This window comes from Rhinolophus hipposideros (genome assembly GCF_964194185.1).
Source record: "Rhinolophus hipposideros genome assembly, chromosome: 23".
NCBI lineage: Eukaryota > Metazoa > Chordata > Mammalia > Chiroptera > Rhinolophidae > Rhinolophus > Rhinolophus hipposideros.
The window spans coordinates 12318960-12338385 of NC_138069.1; the positions used below are offsets into that span (position 1 = coordinate 12318960).

At 42.4% G+C, this 19426-nt stretch overlaps 1 protein-coding gene across 1 annotated transcript in view; it reads left to right on the plus strand.

Moving 5' to 3' along the window:
* The first annotated feature begins 373 nt into the window (after window positions 1–373).
* The window catches only part of LOC308491509 (F-box/LRR-repeat protein 21), a 54019-nt gene continuing 34966 nt past the window's right edge, over window positions 374–19426 (plus strand). Inside the window, exons 1-2 of the mRNA XM_081035246.1 lie at window positions 374–470; window positions 851–916. Of these exons, the coding sequence (XP_080891372.1) occupies window positions 885–916 (32 nt within the window). The 5' untranslated portion in view covers window positions 374–470; window positions 851–884. The remainder of the gene's footprint in view (window positions 471–850; window positions 917–19426) is intronic.

Below are 19426 nucleotides of genomic sequence, written 5' to 3' on the forward strand. Positions count from 1 at the left end.
TATCTTTAGGGAAGTTATATAGCACTATATAACACCAAGTAAAAGCTCAGTGCTTGAAATGGGATAGCAGCTAATGTTTATTGAGCACTTACTACATACCAGTCCCAATTCTAAGCACTTTATGGGAATTAAGCCATGTAATATGAGGTGGGTACTAATTTGTCATCCCCATTTTTTCCTTTTTAAAACATTGCCTGTATGTCAGCTTTCCAGCCTTTGATGAGGCTGTTCTTATCATTGTGAGCCGGAAAGCAGTCTCACTGTCACCCTATGAGATAAGTATTATGATTGTCCTCATTATTTTGTAGATGGGGAAACTGAGGCACCACGAGGCAAGTAATTTTCCCAAAGCCACACAGCCAGGAGCAACAAAATGTGTATTCAAGCCTGAAGTCTGGCTCCCAGGTTCAGCTCTTAATCCTCTGGCTTTTCTACTTCTTGGTGTGTTTTTGGTCTGCCTCTCCAACCAGGTATGTCTCCAGATATATGGCCCAAGGTCCTTGTGGGTCGAGTTCACCCCTGTATCTTCAGCACATGGGAAGGTGCTAGGAACACTGAATGCATGTTGAATTAAAACGTTAATTTGAAAGGTAGTTTTTGAAATAGCAAGAAAGGTGCACATATACTGAGATTTTATAAGGTTTCAAATCTAGTTTCTAGGGTATACATTGGGAGGTGTGTGCATTTAAGAAAACGTATCTTTTACACACTAGAGACTGAAAAGGTGGGGGTTCTTTTCCTTAGTACTTGGAGCTATAGTAGCCAATGCGGACAAACCCATAAGATTTTCTCACCGCTACTGTAAGAGTGTGTGACAATATTGTTTTTCTCATTGCATGCTGTTCCTTAGGCGTGATGAGGGATTGTTGCTGTTTGGCTGCACTATGGGGAGAAGGATATCTTGGTGCCAAATAAGGTAAGAAGAAGTTGGCTTTTTGCCAAATTCCCCAAATCCGCTTGCAGTTCTGACTTCCATGCCTGTCCTTTGCAGGCATTAAGGAAAAGCTCCAAAGACCTCCCAGCTTATGGCAAACACTTTGATTACAGACTCTGGTATTGACACCGTTTTCTTGCTAATGCAATGTGTGGTTTAGGGAGGCAATGTGCCCAGCCAAACACTTACTATTTTAGCCTCTCTTACTGCAACAGGTGGCCATGTGACATGGTCTGATCACTGCCATGTCTGTAGAATTCTTTTGCTTTCCTGGTAATAGGAGACAAAAGTAGTTGAAACCTGCCCTTACCCCCTACTTCAATTTGGCCACGGATGTGCCAGCAGGAGCTTCAGCAGTAATCTTACAACTATGAAGGAATGGACAGGAGAATTGCCACAACATCAACACTAGCACTTTGCATAAATAGAAAAAAAATCATAAAAACCAATAAAAGTAAAACCATAATAAGTGTACAACAGTGGTACTAAATTCTAGGTAGTTATCTCTAGAAGGTCCTGGGCCTGAAGATCCTGGGCCTTGAAATTCAGTAAAAATGGAAAGCTCTTCTAAAAATGGAAGTTAGCGTGTGCAGGACACATGTTAAAGATATGCTAACATCAGACTGAATCTTTCCCCTAACATCACTGGAAGACTTAAAAGAGACTTGAAAGGGTAATCATCTTCTCACCATGTGAATGAATATTATTTAAAGCCTTGTGTGGGAACCAAGAAAATCATTTCACATTCCATCGGATATGCTTGCCACACTGAGGGAACACCATGCCACCCCTCTCATTTTACAGGTGGGAGCCATACCCAGAAAGAAAAATGGGCTTCTCCAAAGCCATGTCTCTAGTTACTAGTGGGGTGCTAGTACAGTGCAGTGTTTAAGACATCAGACTGCCTGGGTTCAAATCTTGCTCCTGTCACTTGTTAGCTGTATGGCCTTGAACAGGTTACTTGACCTCTCCAAGCTTCCATTTCCTGACTGTAAAACAAGGATGAAGATATGGAAAATGCAAATGGGGGTGAGGCAGGGATGGGGCTTGGCTTGGGGTTGTTGTATAAGGCCTACCTCAGAGGATTCTTGTAAAATTGAAAAAGAAATGTTTACTCAGTGCTTACCGTGGATTCAGCAGCTTCAGTTTGAACTTTCTCAGGGCAATGCAGTCTAGTTTAGGAGTCAACAAACTGTAACCTACTTGGCCAGATCCAGTGTGAGGCCTGCAAGCTAAGAATAATTTTTAACCTTTTTGAAGGGTTGTTAAAAACAAGACAAAACAAAACAAAACAAAATTAACAAATGAAAACAAAGAACAATGTGTGACAGAGACTGAATGTAGCTTGTAAAGTCTAAAATATCTACTATCTGGTCCTTTAAAGAGAAAGTTTGTCCAGCCCTGGTCCAGTTCCCACACTGTTCTCCTCCTTTTCAGAGTACGTCATCTATTATCTTCCCTGCCTGGGAAGGGTAGAGCATTTTGGGTATTCAGGGCAGGCCTCTGAACGAAGGGGAGGGGAGTGGGGACCCTGGTGTCATCGGCTGCCAGAGTCAATCGGCTGCCTCCTGAGGTGCTGGAGGTTCATCATTTCCTGTAGTTGTCTGGGGAGTAAGCTTGATGGCCCCATGAGCCAAAGGTCTTCTCTTGGTGTAGCCAGGTACCTGCCATCAATGGTATTCAAGTAGGCCCTGGTTTTCTAGGTTTTCTCCTCACACATTGAAGTCAGGAGAAAAGTGGGTGAACTAACATTCCCTTCTCCCTGCGCCGAATCCTGGCCTGACCAGCTGGCCTTGGATCACCCACCCTCCTACCCATCCACAAGAGCTGGCGCAGGAAAGGTGCTCAGTGGACAGTGGTGCTCCTTGGGCAGTTACCTAGCCCTTCCAAACATCAGTGTATCACCAACACAAACCCACACAGGAATCTGGGGTGGATCACCCAGCCCTACCGCATGGCAAGACAGCAGCATTCCACTTGGGATTCTTCCTCAGGAATGTGCCACGTTTCCACTTGGAAACTTGGTCTGGCCTGTCCCTCTTTCCACCCTCCAGTCTTGTTGGTTTCTTGCTCTTTCCAGCATCTAGGCCTTTGCTCTTGCTAAGCTCTGCCTGGAATGTTCCTCCTTAATTCTTCCATGCACAGCCTGTTCTCATCCTTGAGGTCTCAGCCCAAATGCTGCTTCCTCCACGGGGCCCTCCCTGATGGCAGTGATCACTGCAGACTGCGTGATTCTTATTGTCTGTTCCTCCTAGTGGGGGTATAAGTTCCACAAGAGCTGACACGACAACTGATTATGGTTCATCATTGTATTCCCAGGGCATGGTCTATCTTAAATGCTCAGGAAATACCGGTTAGATAAATGAATGACAAATAAATTTAATTCTGTAAAAATGTATTAAATGTATATTATATATGAAATGACCAATATATATTAGCAGTGGATCAGTAGATGTAACAAAGAAAGAGTAGATGTAACATTTTTAAAACCTGAGCAAGGAAAGCATTTGCCAAGCGCTTAAGCAATGGACAATATAAGCTCCCCTGTTGTGTAGTCCCTTGAGAATTTTGAAGTGCTTTCAATCTCTTCTCCCTTTAGTAACTGTATGAGGAAGGCATGTCAGGTGTGGCAACTCCAACTCTACAAAGGATGAAACAGAGAGAGAGTTAGATGACAATTCTTTCCAATTCTTGCCCTTTTCCCCTGTACACTCAGTAATAAAAAAGAAAAGAACGAAGAACATTTAAATGGTAGTTCAACAGTTCAAAACACCATTAGAACAGCAGATGTTTATCTAGGCAGTCACGAACTTTTGAGGTTTAGCTTCTAGGATTTCTTTCACTATCAAAATGTAAGTATGCAAATGTCTCCTACAGAGAAAATACACTAAGCTCAGAAATTAATTACTCACCTATTTTAAATATCAAGAAGATTGGAGAGTGGGATGCTTGCCAAGATTTAGTGTAGATAACATATTTTGCAATAGATGACAAAAGACAATATTCAACCATTTGTTTTGTTCCAAAGATAAAGTTTGACATTTTTATTTTGTGATAAAAATCCATGCGTCATTTTTCTCCCTAGATTATTTATCTAGGAATAAAACAAAATAGTAATTTGTTCTAGGAAGCCACAGCACCAAATGACACACACACACACAGACACACACACAAAGACACTAAGTTTCTAGGTAAAACCCATTCTGCCTTTTTCTCTAAAAAGCCAAGAGATAACTAGTTATGAGAATCCTCAAGCACTAATTTCTTAAACAAATAGTTGTTTCTAGGTCGGTGTTTCCCAACCAAATGGAACGGGGAGGCCCCGCTGGATACGCTGTCCTCTCTATGGGAGCTTCTTCCCCAAGGAGGATGATTTCTGCCCTGGACCTCTCTCCTTGCATCTCGCCTAAGCTTCTGGGTCCCAGGGACAAGGAAGCTCCTGCTCCCAGTTTGGCTCCCATACAATTTCCAGAGCTCCAGACTTAGGATCTTTTCCTCTCTCCAACGTCCACTCCTCTTCTACTCCTCCCCATCGGTGAAGAACAATCCAGGCCATCCTTGGAAATGGAATTTTCACACCCTCCCATGGACACAGCCCACATTACCTGAAATCTGCCCCTATATTTGTTAGAGACTATGGGACCCCCTTTGCTATGGCCAATTTATTGGTATCCATCTAATTAAGAAAGGATGACAACTCCTATTCTGGATCACAGTGGGGAAGGCTGTAGAATTTGTTGAACCCTTATTATATGCAAGACAACATATTAAGTACTTTATATATGTCATCTGACTCAGCCCTCTCAACAATCTTGATTAGCCCCATTTTATAGATGTGGGAATTGGAGCTCAGAGACGCTAAACGATTTGCCATAGTCACACAGCTGGCAACTTGAACTGGGTTTATCTGACCTCAGAGCTTGTCCTCTTGTCTGCTATGCCATATAACTATCTCCATTGCTGCTGACACAACTGTAAAGCCTATGTTCCAACTCCACTTAAAACAATCTGAAATCAAAATATGGCCTTGGGGCTGGGGGAGGTAGATTGTAGAGATCAGCTGTATTGGTTTCCTTGAGCTGCCATAACAAAGTGCCACAAACTGAGTGGCTTAAAGCAACAGACATTTATTCTCTCACAGTTCTGGAGGCCAAAATTCTGAAATCAAGGTGTTGGAAGGACTGGAAGCAGCCTGATCGCTGCAGAGGTAGCTTTTGGGAAGAGATGGCGAATAAGGCTGGGAGATTAGAAGGGTAGGGATGATTTGGCCACAAATCACAGAAACCCCAGTTAACACTTGCAGTAAGAAAATTTACCATCTCATAAAACACTGAATCTATGGATCAAGTAGCTCCAGGGTGGCGGGGGTGTTGAGGGTAGGGGACCAGGACTCAGGTGTCTCTGTCTCTCTCTGTGTTGGCTTTTCCCCTGGGAAGTTGCAGGATGAGTGCCTCAGGTCCAGGTCTCACATCCAGACATGACAATATAAATTCTACATTTGGAATTGATGTCAAGCATTTTTAATGCTTTCACTTGTAACACTTATTACCGAACTGCTCTCCAGAAAGTCGTTCTAACATAAAACTGTATAATTTATAATACTCTCATTACTCAGGTTTAAAAATGCCCACTTCTGACACTCTTGCCAACAGGTTTTTTATTAACCTTGGCCAGTGTGCCTGGCACATAATATATATTCATATATTTGCCAATGTATTTCGTATATTTGCTAATGTAATTCGCTAATGTATATTCATTGAATTAATGAATTATTGCTTTTTTCTATTTCTTCATTTCTGAAATACCTGACTGGGCCCAGTTTTCTGTTGGTGTATTGATCTTTCACCTACTGAGCTCTAAGAATTCTTTGTATATATTTGTTTTTTATATATTTTTATTTTCCTCTATTTGTTCTGCTTGTAGTGTTTTTTGGCATAGATATTTTTTGTGTGGTCAAATACATAATATATTCACCTCTATTTTTCTAGACTGTTATTTCATTTTAAGCGATTAAATCTTTAATCTTTGGAGTTTATTTGAGGGTAAAGAAATCCCGTTTCTTCCTTTGGTAAGCTTGGTCAATATCATTATTAGCTAAATATCTCTTTAGCCCCCTGATTTGAAATACCACCTTTAGTGAAAGGATTAAGAAATACAAATTAGTAGTTAAAAAATAATCATGGGGATGTAAAATACAGCATAGGAAATTTAGTTAATAATATTGTAATAAATATGTATAGTGCCAAGTAGGTACTAGACTAATCAGGGGGGTCACTTTGTAAATTCTATAAATGCCGAATCATGACTCTGTACACCTGAAATTAATATAATATTGAATGTCAACGGTCACTGAAAAAAATAAAAAGATATACCACCTTTACTGTGGACTAAATTTCTGATTTTGCTTAGCTGTGTTTCTGAACTCTCTGACTGGTTCCAGTGAGCTGCCTGTTTATATTGGTGTTATGGTTTCATGATCTTCAGTTTCTATAACTCTTTTGTATGTCTAACTATATGGTTGGGAACATCGATCTATCTCCTATTGTCATTTTCAAAAGTGTGTTAGATAGTTTCAAACATTTATAGGCCTAGATTGACTTTACAATCCTTTTGATAAGTCCCCCCCCAAAAAAAAAAATCCTTTTGGGATTTTAATTGGGACTGTGTTCAATTGAATTTGGGAAAAATTGGTATTTTTAAAAATTGAAACTCTCCATCCAAGATGATGATATATCTCTCTATATATTAGCCCTTTTTTATTTCCCTCTATTCAATTTCATAGTTCTTTTTTCATAAATAGTTTTACACAGTTTATTCTTAGGTTTACCTATTTTTTTCAACAATATTTATTGAGAATTTATTATGTCCTGGGCATTGTCCTAGGCTCTTGGGATAAAGCAGTGAACAAAACAAAGTCTCCAGTCTTGGTAAGCCTATATTCTAGAAAGCAGAGAAAGGCAATAAACAAATAAATAAATATATTAGTCATATGTCAGGTGGTGACGAGCACCATAAAAATCAAAAGCATGTGAGGAATCATGAGTGGTGGAGGGTGGAAGCTATGTTCTTTAAGGTGGCCAGGGAAGGCCTCTCTGATACGGTGATTTGAGTAGAGGCCCAATGAAACTGAGTGAGTGAGTCAGGCAGGTAAATTGGGGAAGATCATTTCAGGCAGAGGGAACAGAAAGTAGAAAAGGCCCTGAGACTGGAATGTGTCTATCATGCAGGAGGAGCAGCAAGGAGGTTAAAGGAGGCCAGTGTTTCTATAGCAGAGTGTTTGAAAAAAAATGAATGAAAATATAGAGCAAATCGTGTAGAGCCTTATAGGCAATAAGGAGGACTTAAGATTTTCTTAGGTCAGGTGGCAGCCATTGGAAGGCTTTGGGAAGAGGAATAGCATGCTCTAACCTATATTTTAGAAGGATTACTCTGGCTGCTGCATGGAGGATAGCTGGGGTACAAAAGTGGGAATTTTGACCCCCCCTTTACAGTTAGGACACTATTATCTGTGTAAGAGCTGATGGTGGCTTGGACCAAGGTGGTATCAATAGTCGTTGTAATCCTCAGAATCTAGATGTCTTTTTAAGGTAAAGCCAATAAATATGTTGATGGGAAGGATAAATGATGGGAGAGAAAGACAGGGGTCAAAGATGACTCAAGGGTTTCTGGCCCAGGCAATTGGTAGAATGGAGCGGTCATTCACTGAGATAAGGAAGAGGGGAAGAGAAACGGGTATTGGGATGGAAGAGTTGTGAAGAGCTCAGTTTTGTTTTGGACAGGTTTAGTTTGAGATGTCTATTAAGCATCCAGGGGACATGTTGAGTAGGCAGTTGGATATAAAAGTATAAATTTAAAAGAAGAGGTGAGGTGTTTTCTATTTTAATGGCCATTGTGTACAGGGTCATACTTTCTAACTGGTCGTTACTGTTGTATAGATACAATAGGGAGCTTCTGCTGTGTAACCAACAACCACAACGCCTAATGGCATGCGACAATAATCATTAACTCCTAATCCATCATTTGCTGGCCTTTCTGCGCTACTCAGAGAGGGGTCCCGGGGGCATTGTTCTGGGTTCCTGTCATAACTGAAGGGGAAACTTCCATGATGTCCAGAGCCCTCACTGGAGTCCTGCGGATGAAGCAGGAGGATATTCTCAAACTCACGCAGCAGGAACCACTTAGGCGGCACCCACTTTGACTTCCAAATGGAACAGCGCATCTACAAAAGGAAAACTGATGGCATCTACATCGGAAATCTGGAGAACACCTGGGAGAAGTTTCTGCTGGCGGCTCGTGCCATTGTTGCTATCGAAAAACCGGCTGATGTCAGTGCCATATCCTCCAGGAATACCGGCCGGCAGGCTGTGCGGAAGGCCGCTGCTGTCCTCGGAGCCTCTCCTCCTGCTGACCGCTTCCCTCCTGGAACCGTCAGGAACCAGACCCAGGCCGCCCTCCAGGAGCTGTGAGTGCCGGTGGTTCCTGATCGCAGGGCTGCCCGCCTTGCGATCACAGACGTGTCTTGGGTTAACATACCTACCATCGTTCTGAGTAATACCCGCTCTACGCCACGCGACCGTGCCATTCTGGGCAACAAGGAGGCTGGCTCTCGGCCCAAGCCCTGCACGCTGGGCCGGGAAGCACTGCGCATGTGTGGCCCCTTCTCCCATGAGCACCCACGGCAGGTCACACGTGATCTCTGCTTCCACCGAGACCCGGAAGAGGCTGAAAAGGCATTGACCCGGAAGGAATTTCGGGGTGGATGTGCTACTTCAACTGCCAAATTTACTGCTGCTCAGCCTGAGGTCGCAGGCTGGGTTGAAGGCACAGGTGCCCTGTGTACCACTTCAGTGGTCCCCCGCTCCACCCCCCGAGACTCCAGTGCTCAGCTGCCCCTGAGGACTGATGCGCAGCTAATGGGTAGGAACAACCACTGAGTGGTCTGAAGCTGTTCTTCCACAGCCCCTTACACAGAAAATTAAAATCAGGCTGATGGAAAGTAAGCAGTTTCTTTAAACCCAAAAAAAAAAATTATTTTCTCAGTAAATTAGGTTCTGATAGAACTTGGCCATAAAATCTGGGTGATGACTTTTGGGGGTTAATTCTTTAGCATTTTCTGTTGAAGGGGAACAAGGCTTCATAAGTGTTTGTAGCATAGTGGTGATGAGTGCAGACTCTAGCTGGACCGTAGCTGCCACTTATCACTAGGACCTTGTGCAAGTGACATCTCTGTGCTTCAGTCTCACCTGTAAAGTGGGCTAATCATATCATTTACTGTATAGGGCTGTTGTGGGGAATGAAAAAATCAGCACTCAGTAAGCCCCTAGAACAGTGTCTGGCATATAATTGGCACCATGAAAGTAGTTGATATTATTATTTAAAAATGAGGAATTGAAGCTTTGAAGAGTTAAATAACTTGCCTAGGATCACACCGCTATTACTAGATACGGTGCCATTTTCTTTTGAACACAGTCTGGACTGGGTTGCGTAGATTTGGGTATGCACTTTGCTCGTTCTCATTAACTTCTTAATAGTCTGTAATTTCAGTTTCGGTTTCTTCTTTGATGAAGTTCCTGTTGTTTCTTCTTCTGTGGGAAACCTTTTTGTTTCGTCCTATCGGCATGGTCTTGAAACTCAGGAATTTCACCAGAATTTGTGTCGTTGTGGCTATTCTTTTTTATTCCTGACCAGCTGGTAGCCCGTCTCACCTTAAGATCACAATCGTTCTCCAGTAAAAATCTTTTCTATTAGTTTTTGATCTCCAATCATCCTTCTCTTTCTATAATTCCTATTGTACATATGTTGAAATCTCCTAAACCTATTTTTCATGCCTGTGCTTTTCCCTTAAATTTTTATTTTTTATTTTTTGTTTTTTTAATTGGGGCATATTGGGGAACAGTGTATTTCTCCAGGGCCCATCAGCTCCAAGTCGTTGTCCTTCAATCTAGTTGTGGAGGGCGCAGCTCAGCTCCAAGTCCAGTTGCCGTTTTCAATCTTAGTTGCAGGGGGCACGGCCCACTGTCCCATGGTGGGAATTGATTCGGTAACCTTGTTGAGAGCTCGCGCTCTAACCAACTGAGCCATCGGGCGGCCCCTAAACTTCTTGTCATTGTTTTCATTTCTGATTTCTGGGGGAACTATTGGATTGGGTCTTTTAATTTTCAATTCAATTACCTGCAGAATCCAATCTGTTGTTTAACTCCCCCTACTGAGGTTTTTCATCACTGACTATTGTAATTTTAATATTTTTCAAAGTTTGATATGCATTCCAAAATATATGTAACAAGCTCATTAGGCCCACTTTAGATCATTTTTATAAAAATGAAGGAGAAAGATGATAAATAAATGTCAGAGCCACATAAAATGCCCTTTAAATTTTTCATTAAAATTAAATTATTAATAATTAAAAATTCCACTTTCATTTCCACTAAAGTTCTACCCTACATACAGCCATCCAGCATTTCTTTCTCGAAAATCTGACACCCACTACCAGACCCCAAAATTAGTTTTTGATTCTGGCCTGCTCTCCCCAAACTTTACCTCAGCATCTTTCCATCTTCCTTTTTGATCTTTAACAAAGTTTTATTTAGAACAGTTTAAGATTTATAAAACAATTGTAAATATACCTTTTTTTTTTTTGCCATGTATAATGTGCGTATTTTTGCCCAAATTTGCGAGGGCAAAAAGATGCGCATTATACATGGGTAGTACTAATTCAGTTTCCCTGAAATCTGGGACAAAAACGTGGGTGCTCATTGTACACAGCAAAATGTGGTAGTACAGAAAGTTCTCATATACCCCACATCTAATTTCCCCTATTATTAGCATCTTACATTTGTTACAATATGTACATGATGCATTTGTTACAATTAATGAACCAATCTTGATACCTCATTATTAACTAAAGTCCTTACCTTGTTCAGATTTCCTTAGTTTTTACTTATTTTCCTTATTCGGATCTCACCCAGGACACCATATTATATTTAGTCATTATATCTCTTTAGGCCCCTCTTGACTGTGACAGTTTCTCAGACTTTCCTTGTTTTTGATAACCTTGACAGTTTTGAGGTGTCCTGGTCAGGTATTTTGCGGAATATCCCTCAGTGGGATTTACCTGATTTTTTTTTTTTCATGATTAGACTGGGGTTATGTATTTTGGAAGGAAGAGCATGAAAGTAAAGTGCTGTTTTCGTCGTAAAATATCAAACGTACATACATCATCGTGACTTATCTCTGTTGATGTTGACCTTGATCATCTGACTGAGATCGTATTTGTCAGGTGTTTCCATTATAATGTTCCTCTTCCCCCGCCCCCCTTTCCATACTGTGCTCTTTGGCAGGAAGTCACCATACACAGCACATACGCAAGGAGTGGGGAGTTATGTTCCACTTCCTTGAGTGCTGAGTATCTGCATAAATTTTTTGAGATTTTTCTTCATGGGGGACTTGTCTCCCTATTTATTTATTCAATTATTTATTTATAGCAGTATGGATTCACAGGTATTTATTTTATACTTTGGGTTATAATCAAATACTGCTTTATTTTATCGCTCTAATTGTTCCATCTTTGGCCATTTGGGAACTGTTTCAATTGTCTCCTGTGTCCCCATTGAACCCATCATTGTGGCTTTTTCTGTTTTTGTTTTTTGAGCACTGTATTACTTTCTGGCATTAGGATGCTCCAGGCTCATCTTGTCTATTTCTTATTCCAGTAGGAGAATCAGCCATTTCTCTAAAGAGTGCTGATTCCTTTTACAGGAGAATGGAATTAGAAGGCAAGGTGAAAGCTAGCTGTGCTCATTGCTACTGGGTTTTTTTTTATCTTCAAGAATTGTAACTATTGCTCCCTTTCCATAACAACTGGCTTTTACTTTATCAATGCAATGAATAAAAATCATCAAACTGTATATACACAGGAAATGGGAGGGAGAAGCTCTTTTATGAAGTCCGTTTTCATTCAAGGTTATTTGCTCTGAATATTCCACTTACACTGCTGAGTACTTTTAGATATCTGGTAAATTTTTTTGCTCTGCTGATTCATATGAACTGTTCAGAAAGGTAACTAGGACTGGTTGCTGAGATGGGTCCCAACAGAGACTGTTAAGCCAGTATCATTTCTTTCCATTCTTAACAAAAATAGAAGACAAATTTAGATGTATACTTTTCCTTCAGCAGCTTAGACATCCAATATTTTGTTCAGCACTGGGATATTGAGAGCTACCTGAGTGAAATTTCACCTTAGCTGAGTTATATCCTGCATCTCAAAGGGGACAGGGCCCTATGTGCCAGCCATTTAAGACTACTTCCTATGTACACACTCAGGTCTGTTAACTATCTAGTTAGCCTCAAATGCAAAATCTTGGCCTCTGTCTCAGTTTCTACCTCCGTCCTATGCCCTGGGATGGAATGCATCAAAATGACTCTCTCCTTAGTTCCTTACTCAGTCCTTGTTTCCACAGTCATGGCAAACCCCACTCCTCCCTGGCTAGTGACAGGTCCTAGAAACCCAGTCGGACTTAGAGGCCATGTTTCTCACTCCCCACTCCCCAACCCACCAGATTCTGTAGACTTCCAAGGTCACTCAGCTAGTGAGAGGCAGAGACCAGATTCAACCCATTCTCTTTATACTATCTCATTCTGCCTCCCAGGTTGACCATTCCAGTAAACAGATAATTCAAACGCTGAACTCAAACACTATCCACAGATTATTATTTCCATAGTCTAGCTAATATAAATTTGATTAGCAAAAATGGAATAGAGGAAATGAATAATGTGAATAATGTGAAGGCCAGGGTAGCTGTGGTAGGTACCAGGAAATCTGAGCAGTGGTGGGGACAAGTAGCAGGACACGGGCACCAGGCACATCTCAAGGGTTCCTTTTGGTGGAAAAGGAGGCTCCACCTCTGGTTACATCTCTCCCATCTCCAGAACATCTGGGACATCAAGCATAGGACCCAGCAGAGGCCTCACCCACAAAACCATGTGCTTTAGTATCTGCCTGAAAGAATGAAAGACTAATGTGTTTTCCAAGTTGATTTCAGAAAAAGATAAGCAAAGAAAAGAAAGACACAGTCATGATGCTTCATAAAAGGCAGTCTGGAATATCCTGTGGGGTACCTCAAAAAGTTCTCAGTAACTGTGGGGGATCTCCAATGGCTAGTGCTCTTTACTTCAGTCATCCCGTTGGGGTTTCAGTTTGGCTCAAACAGCACAACATTTGTTGACTAGAGCCTCATCTTAATTAAAAATGGTGACATGATTTTATGAAGTTTTGTTACCAATGGTCCTTTTAGATAAGGTATTGTTTTATTTATTTCAACGTGTCCTCATTATCCTTCTACGAAAGAATTCAGGGTCTAGGTCGGGGTCAGGCTCAGGATCAGAGTGTAGGTTGGGATCTTTTCATAGTCTTGACCTCTTGGGAACATTTGATTCCACAGGGTGCTCCCTTTGTCGAGAAATGTGCTCCTCTCGTGGCCCCAGTGACACCACATATGCTCTTAACTTTGTTTATGTCATATGCGCTGCCTCTTAGTGTCCGTTGCTGGCTCCTTTCCCACTGTCCAGCTTCTCCATACTGGATTGCCCCAGTCCTCTGTTCTGGCACTCAGCGTTCTCTGTCATTAATTAGATGTTCTTTTTCAGTCCTGGCTTCTCCCCATCTACATGCTGATGAATTCAGATTGTATCACCAGCATTGACAGTGTCACTGGGCTACAAACTCATGTCACAAATGTAATACACTTCGATATGTCCAGGTTGTTTCCCTTGTGAATAATTATATCACCGTTTCCTACACTCCCTCCCTCATCCATCAAGGTGTAATAGTGAGACTGGAAAGAATTTTTATGTCCTTCAATATACTAACATTCAATATATAAAGAGAAGATTGCCCTCCCCTTTGCCCCCCACCCCCACCCCCGCCCCCGACTCTGCTGGCTGGGCTATGATAGTCACTGCCCCAGACGAAGAGGAGAATGGACCAGGAAAAGGGAAAGTTGGTAGCCCATCTCTTCTGGTACCAAGGGATTGTGGGGATAAGAAGGTGGGGCAGAAGAAGCAGAGAGAGACATGTCTGCTGATCTTTCCTCTCTGAACTTCTGCCCAGGCAAGTGTGTTATAGCTCCTAAGGGCAATGCCGAGCGATTTTTGCCCAGTTTACTTTGGAGGCTCTGAGAGGAGATCATCACCCAGCTGGCTCTTATGCCAACTGAGGCGGTGGGGAGTAGATGGTGGGCATATCTGAGTAAAATCAGTGGTACGGCATGGCCAGGCAGAGACAGGCCTGGATGGTAGCTCTCTGAAGCTATCTGCAGTTCCCATATGGTGAGGGAGGGACTCAGAAATTCCCACATATTCCCAAGGTATCCATGGACCAAGGCTAGGTAGAGAGCTAATAAACATCCCCAGACCCAGGGTGGGTCTTTGGGCCAAGCTCGGTGGAGAATATGGCAGATACCCAGAGGGATACAGAGCCCGCGGGCATGAGGCCGAGTCAGCCAGGGAGTCCCAAATCTTTCACTGAGCTCTCACCAAGCCACACTGGCTCCAGCTTCAGTGGTTAACACCAGCAGTGACCAGGGGCAGGTGAATAGGGTGAGCTGCTGTAGACGGCAGAGGAGGTAGTGGACACCAAAAGGTATTAGGACTCTTCCAGGCACTGCTGGGAGGGCACTGTGGGCTCCCATCATTTTGGGGGAGAGATGAATGGTGGGGTGGAAATCTGAGAGATTGAACATGTTTAAATTCTTCCTTCACATGAAGAATAGCAGATCGGGCTAAATTGAGTTCCCTCCCTCCACCTGCCCCCATGCCCCAGTGGGTCAGGAATCATGAGGAAGATCTGAGAAGAGGCTGTGATTTCTGTGCACTTCTGAGTTACTCTTAATGGTATCATTCATTTCTTCAACTCATAAATCTGACTGTTTGACATTTAACACGGATCTTAGACTACACCTAGCCAAATTGAATTCTTGACCACTCTCCTAAAAACTCCTGGTCCACTCCCAACTTTCCCTACCTCAGTCAGGGACAGCACGACGGGCTTAGGGGTCATAGTTGATTTCTCCTTTCCCCTCACCCCTCACTCACGTCTAATCCATCAGTAAGTCCTGTCAGCTCTACCTCCAGACATATCCTAAATCCTCTTCTCTCTTTCTCCACCATAACTATTATCCTTGCAAAGATTATGGCGATATCTTCCCCCCATTCTCACTCCTGAGACTGCTTCCTGCCCATATGGTGCATAGTATGTGATAGAAAATATACCCCTTTCTACAGATGAACGCAGCCGCATGCTGGATACAGGGCTCGGTGAATAATGCAAAGGCAGGATTGCAACCCCCACTCACCCGTTCCACCTGTCATCCTTGTGTAGGATCCAACCTAACAAAAACAGCTGGCAGCCCTCCTCACTCTATACTTCTCCCTAGGATCCATTATCCACCTGCAGAGTGACCTTTTTAAAACATGAATCACATCTCACTGCCCTGTTTGAAGACCCTCAATGTCCTGCCCAAACCCTTAGAACAAAATTTCAATTTCCCACCATGGCCTGTGGTGCCCTGCATGCTGGGACCCCTGCTTCCTTCTCCAGCCTCATCACTCTCCCTCATAGTCACTTTCTCTCTTTTCTTCTTACACGATGTCAGTCCATTCTTTGTGCTTTTGCTGTTCTCTCAGATTGAAAAATGCTGCCATCCAGATTGGGGTTCAAATGTCACATTCTGGGTAAGGATTTTCCTAAATGACCCTCTTCATATTGCCCTCCTTTGATACTCTCTATCATATTACCTGTTTTGTTTTCTTAATAGCATTTATCAATCTCTAAAATCATTTTTTTTTCGTTTATTCATTTGTTCTTTGTCTGCCCTCTCTCACACGAGAATAACAGTTCCAAAAGCAGGGAACTGCTTTTTCTGCCTAGTCCACCTCTGTTTTCAGAGTCTTGAACAGTGAATGGCACATATCTGTTGAATGAACACACTTGAATTAAAGAATCAGTGGTGAAAATTGCATGTGGTGCTATTGTAGGCGTTTCATGAAAAGACTGCAAATTGCTGACCAGAAAAGCCAAGACTTGAGTATTTCTTCAAGAGACAGTGACGTGGCCCTAGAGACATACAGATGGAAGAATAAACGCAATTATTTTTTATCACGATGCTAAGGGATCTTTTGGGGTGTTGCCTTTCATTACTGAATGTAAAACTAGAAAAGAGCAAAGTTTTAAAGTGGTTTAGTGCTTTTACAAACCAACGCAAAACAAATTCTCTTCATGACCATCTTATTTTCTGACTCTGAAACTTTTTTTTTTGCTTAATCATTTGTCTACATCCTGTTTGTGGTTTAAAAATTCTGATCACAAAGAATGATATAACATACACTAAACAATAATTCAAATAGAATAATCTTAACATCTATTCATCATCAAGTGTTCAGGTTTTCTAAAACGTTATTCATTGTGTGACTAAGTCCAGGAACTGCCCACTTTCTCCCAGTTTACACCAATACTCAGCCCTTGTAAATGAATATCACTGATCGTGACTGAGCCCTGCTATAAACACTTCATGGAACTATAACAATTAGAGCTTTTATCAAGTGTCATCATCTTCGGTTACCTCATTTGCTCCTAATGTTCAGTCCTACCAAGGCAGGCTTGTGGTCTGAGGCTCTGACTTGAGGTTTCTCTTCTCACAGTTTCTTCTGTTCAATTTAGGAAAAAGTAGTAATTGCATAGTAGGCTAGGTTGCATGGACATATTTGAGATCACTTGTAAGATACTAGTTATTCATATAAACTGCTGAACTTTAGAAAAAGAATTTTTACTTGAAACCCACTCTGCTTTGCTTTTCTTCCTCTCCCTTCTTGTCTTTCTCTCTTCCTCCATCCCTCCCTTTCCCCTTCCCTCTCCTCCTTTTCCCTCCCCTCCTCTCCTTCCTATGTCTATTGAGTTTCAGCTATGCATGAAGCCCAGCGTGAGGTAACTTCATATGAACACGTTTATGAATGAGCCTTTTGCTGTGCCTAGAACACAGCAGATATTCCACTGACGGGAAAAAAAAAAAAAGAATCAAGTACATAGTTTCTACCCTTGATCCTGACATGATTGAATCTTTTCTTTGGACTTACCTAGACACGAATCAATTAGTCTAAGCTCTCTTATATTACAGAATCCTTAATAAATGGTCCTCTACCTTTTGCTTAAATAATGGATTTTGCCATGATGAAATATGGTATGGAAAAAGACCTGTACCATCATTCAGAAAATGTTGACGAATTCAGAAGATACAGTATATATAAAGCCCAGCGTAGTCGAATGCATTGGAATGGAAATCAGTAGATCTGATTTCAAGTCCAAATTTTGTACCCACGTGCTGTGTAACCTTGAGTCAGTCTCTCCCTCCACCTGGACCGCATTTTCTTCATTTGAAAAATTAGAGACTATATTACTCAAGATTATTTTAATTAAAAGTAACAAATCCAGCTAAAACTTGTTCAAGCAGAAAAGAAAACTTTTTGACTCAAACATCCTGAGGCATGGCTGGATCCAGGGATCCAGGAATCAGCATCACTGGACCACGTCTTTCTCTCGGCTCTGATTGTCTCTGTCTTGGCCTTTTCCCTCCTCCTATAGATGGGCTTCCACTATGCGTCCAAGGGAAGTAGCCTCAGTAACCTCAAGCGTGTATCATTTCAGCTTATTCACTCGAGAGAAAAGGAATTCTATTTCCCAACCTGTGTTCCAGTCTGAGGAAAGAACTTAGATGGGGTCTGTTTTGGTCACGTGGCTGTCCTCTGGACCTAGTCCTGTTGCTTGGGGAGGAGGTGCTATCATTCATCACGTGGACCACTGAAGTTGGTTTGGGGGAGGGATCTTCTTGGTTCCTCCCTTGGTGTCCATTTTCCAGCTACAGGAAGGAGCTAGAAAGACTTGGGATTGCACAAGTGTGCTCTCAGCCTTTCCAGACAATCTGTTTCTCCAAGGCTCTGATGAATGAGGGGACACAACCAGAGAGGCATTTTTTCCTAAAAGCAAAACTATTGCCCATTTGCTTTGCTCATCCACCTGCCCTGTCCTAGTAAGTCTGGTTACTTACTGGGAGGGTTTCTGTGTCCCAAAGAGATGAAGTGCTTGCCCAAAGTGATATGGCTAGATCGTGACGAAGCCTGGGCTAAAACGCATGCCTGCCTCCTCCCAACCAGCGTCTTCTCCACACCACAATGCTTTTTCTTGGGTTAAGCAGATAATACTGATTTACTGCTTGGTGCTGTGGTCATAGGGTTACTCCAGTTTAGAGGCAGACAAGTTAGTTCCTCCTGGGCCCGACTAGAAAATCTCCTTAGTAGTTTATATGACTTGTATTCCTAGAACATGAGCCTTTTTAGAGCATCCTGGGTGACGAGCTCAGTCAAATATCACTGCTTCAGACTGAGAGGACGTGCAGAATGACTGTGCTGAATGACAGGACCTTTTGTAAGAAATGCAGTCCAGTCATTTCTAATCACACAGAAAAGCGGGATATGGAATGTGCCCTGAGGAGTTCCCAGGACAGCCTCTAACTTCTTGGAACCTCAATTTCCTCCCCTATACAATGAGGGAGTTAGATTAAATCAGTATTATTATTATTATTACTGGTTTCAAGCGTAAGACTAAATGACTTCTGAGGTCCTGCAGAAGTCTGGATATATGATTGAAGCCGTCAGAGTTTCTTTCAGACCTGAGACCCTGGGGCAGAGTTGATTTTAGTAAGCACAGCACTGACGTGCTGGGGATGCTGGGAGGGTCTGTCCCGCTCAACTTTGTCTCCAGGGCGCTGGTAGTTAGAGTCCTGCCCCCTAGAACACAGAGCTTATTGATTCCTGAAATTCGACCGCTGGTACTTCCTTTGTTTTGTTTCTGACTGTGATCTCTCGGAAAGAACATGTAACATGTAATCGGAGGCTTTCCTGTGTGCCAGTTTTGAAAGGAAAAAGAGGGAGGGTTTTGGGCCTTGGAAGAGGGGATTTAAGGTGCTAAGGGACGTGCACCAAGAGACCAAAGCCACACTCTTAATAAACACTTGGTAACTTCGTAGAAGCTCTGTCTCAGAAAGAACACTTGTCTTTACATTACACGTGTGGTCAACACAGAGCACACGTGTCACTCACACTCTGACCTCAGGAAAAGACTTTTGGTTAACCGCCAGCAGGGAGCCCCACTTCCTTCTCAGAGCCTTCCCTGAGTCATCTGTTCAACTGTGATATGCCGAGTAGACAGGAAGAACCAAGTCAAGTTAACTGAGGTAACCGACTGGCCCAGGGTCACCAGGACACTCTGTTGACAGTCTACAAGTCGTTTCACTTTTTCTCTTCTGCTAACAAGCCAGGCAATCATAGACTGTCTCAGATTTAAATGGCATACTGTAAATGTCAAACTGTGACTTGGGCTCCTCTTGCATTTTCTGTTCCAATACAAAGGTGTCAAAAGCCAGTGAGATCTTGAACCCATTAAGCCTT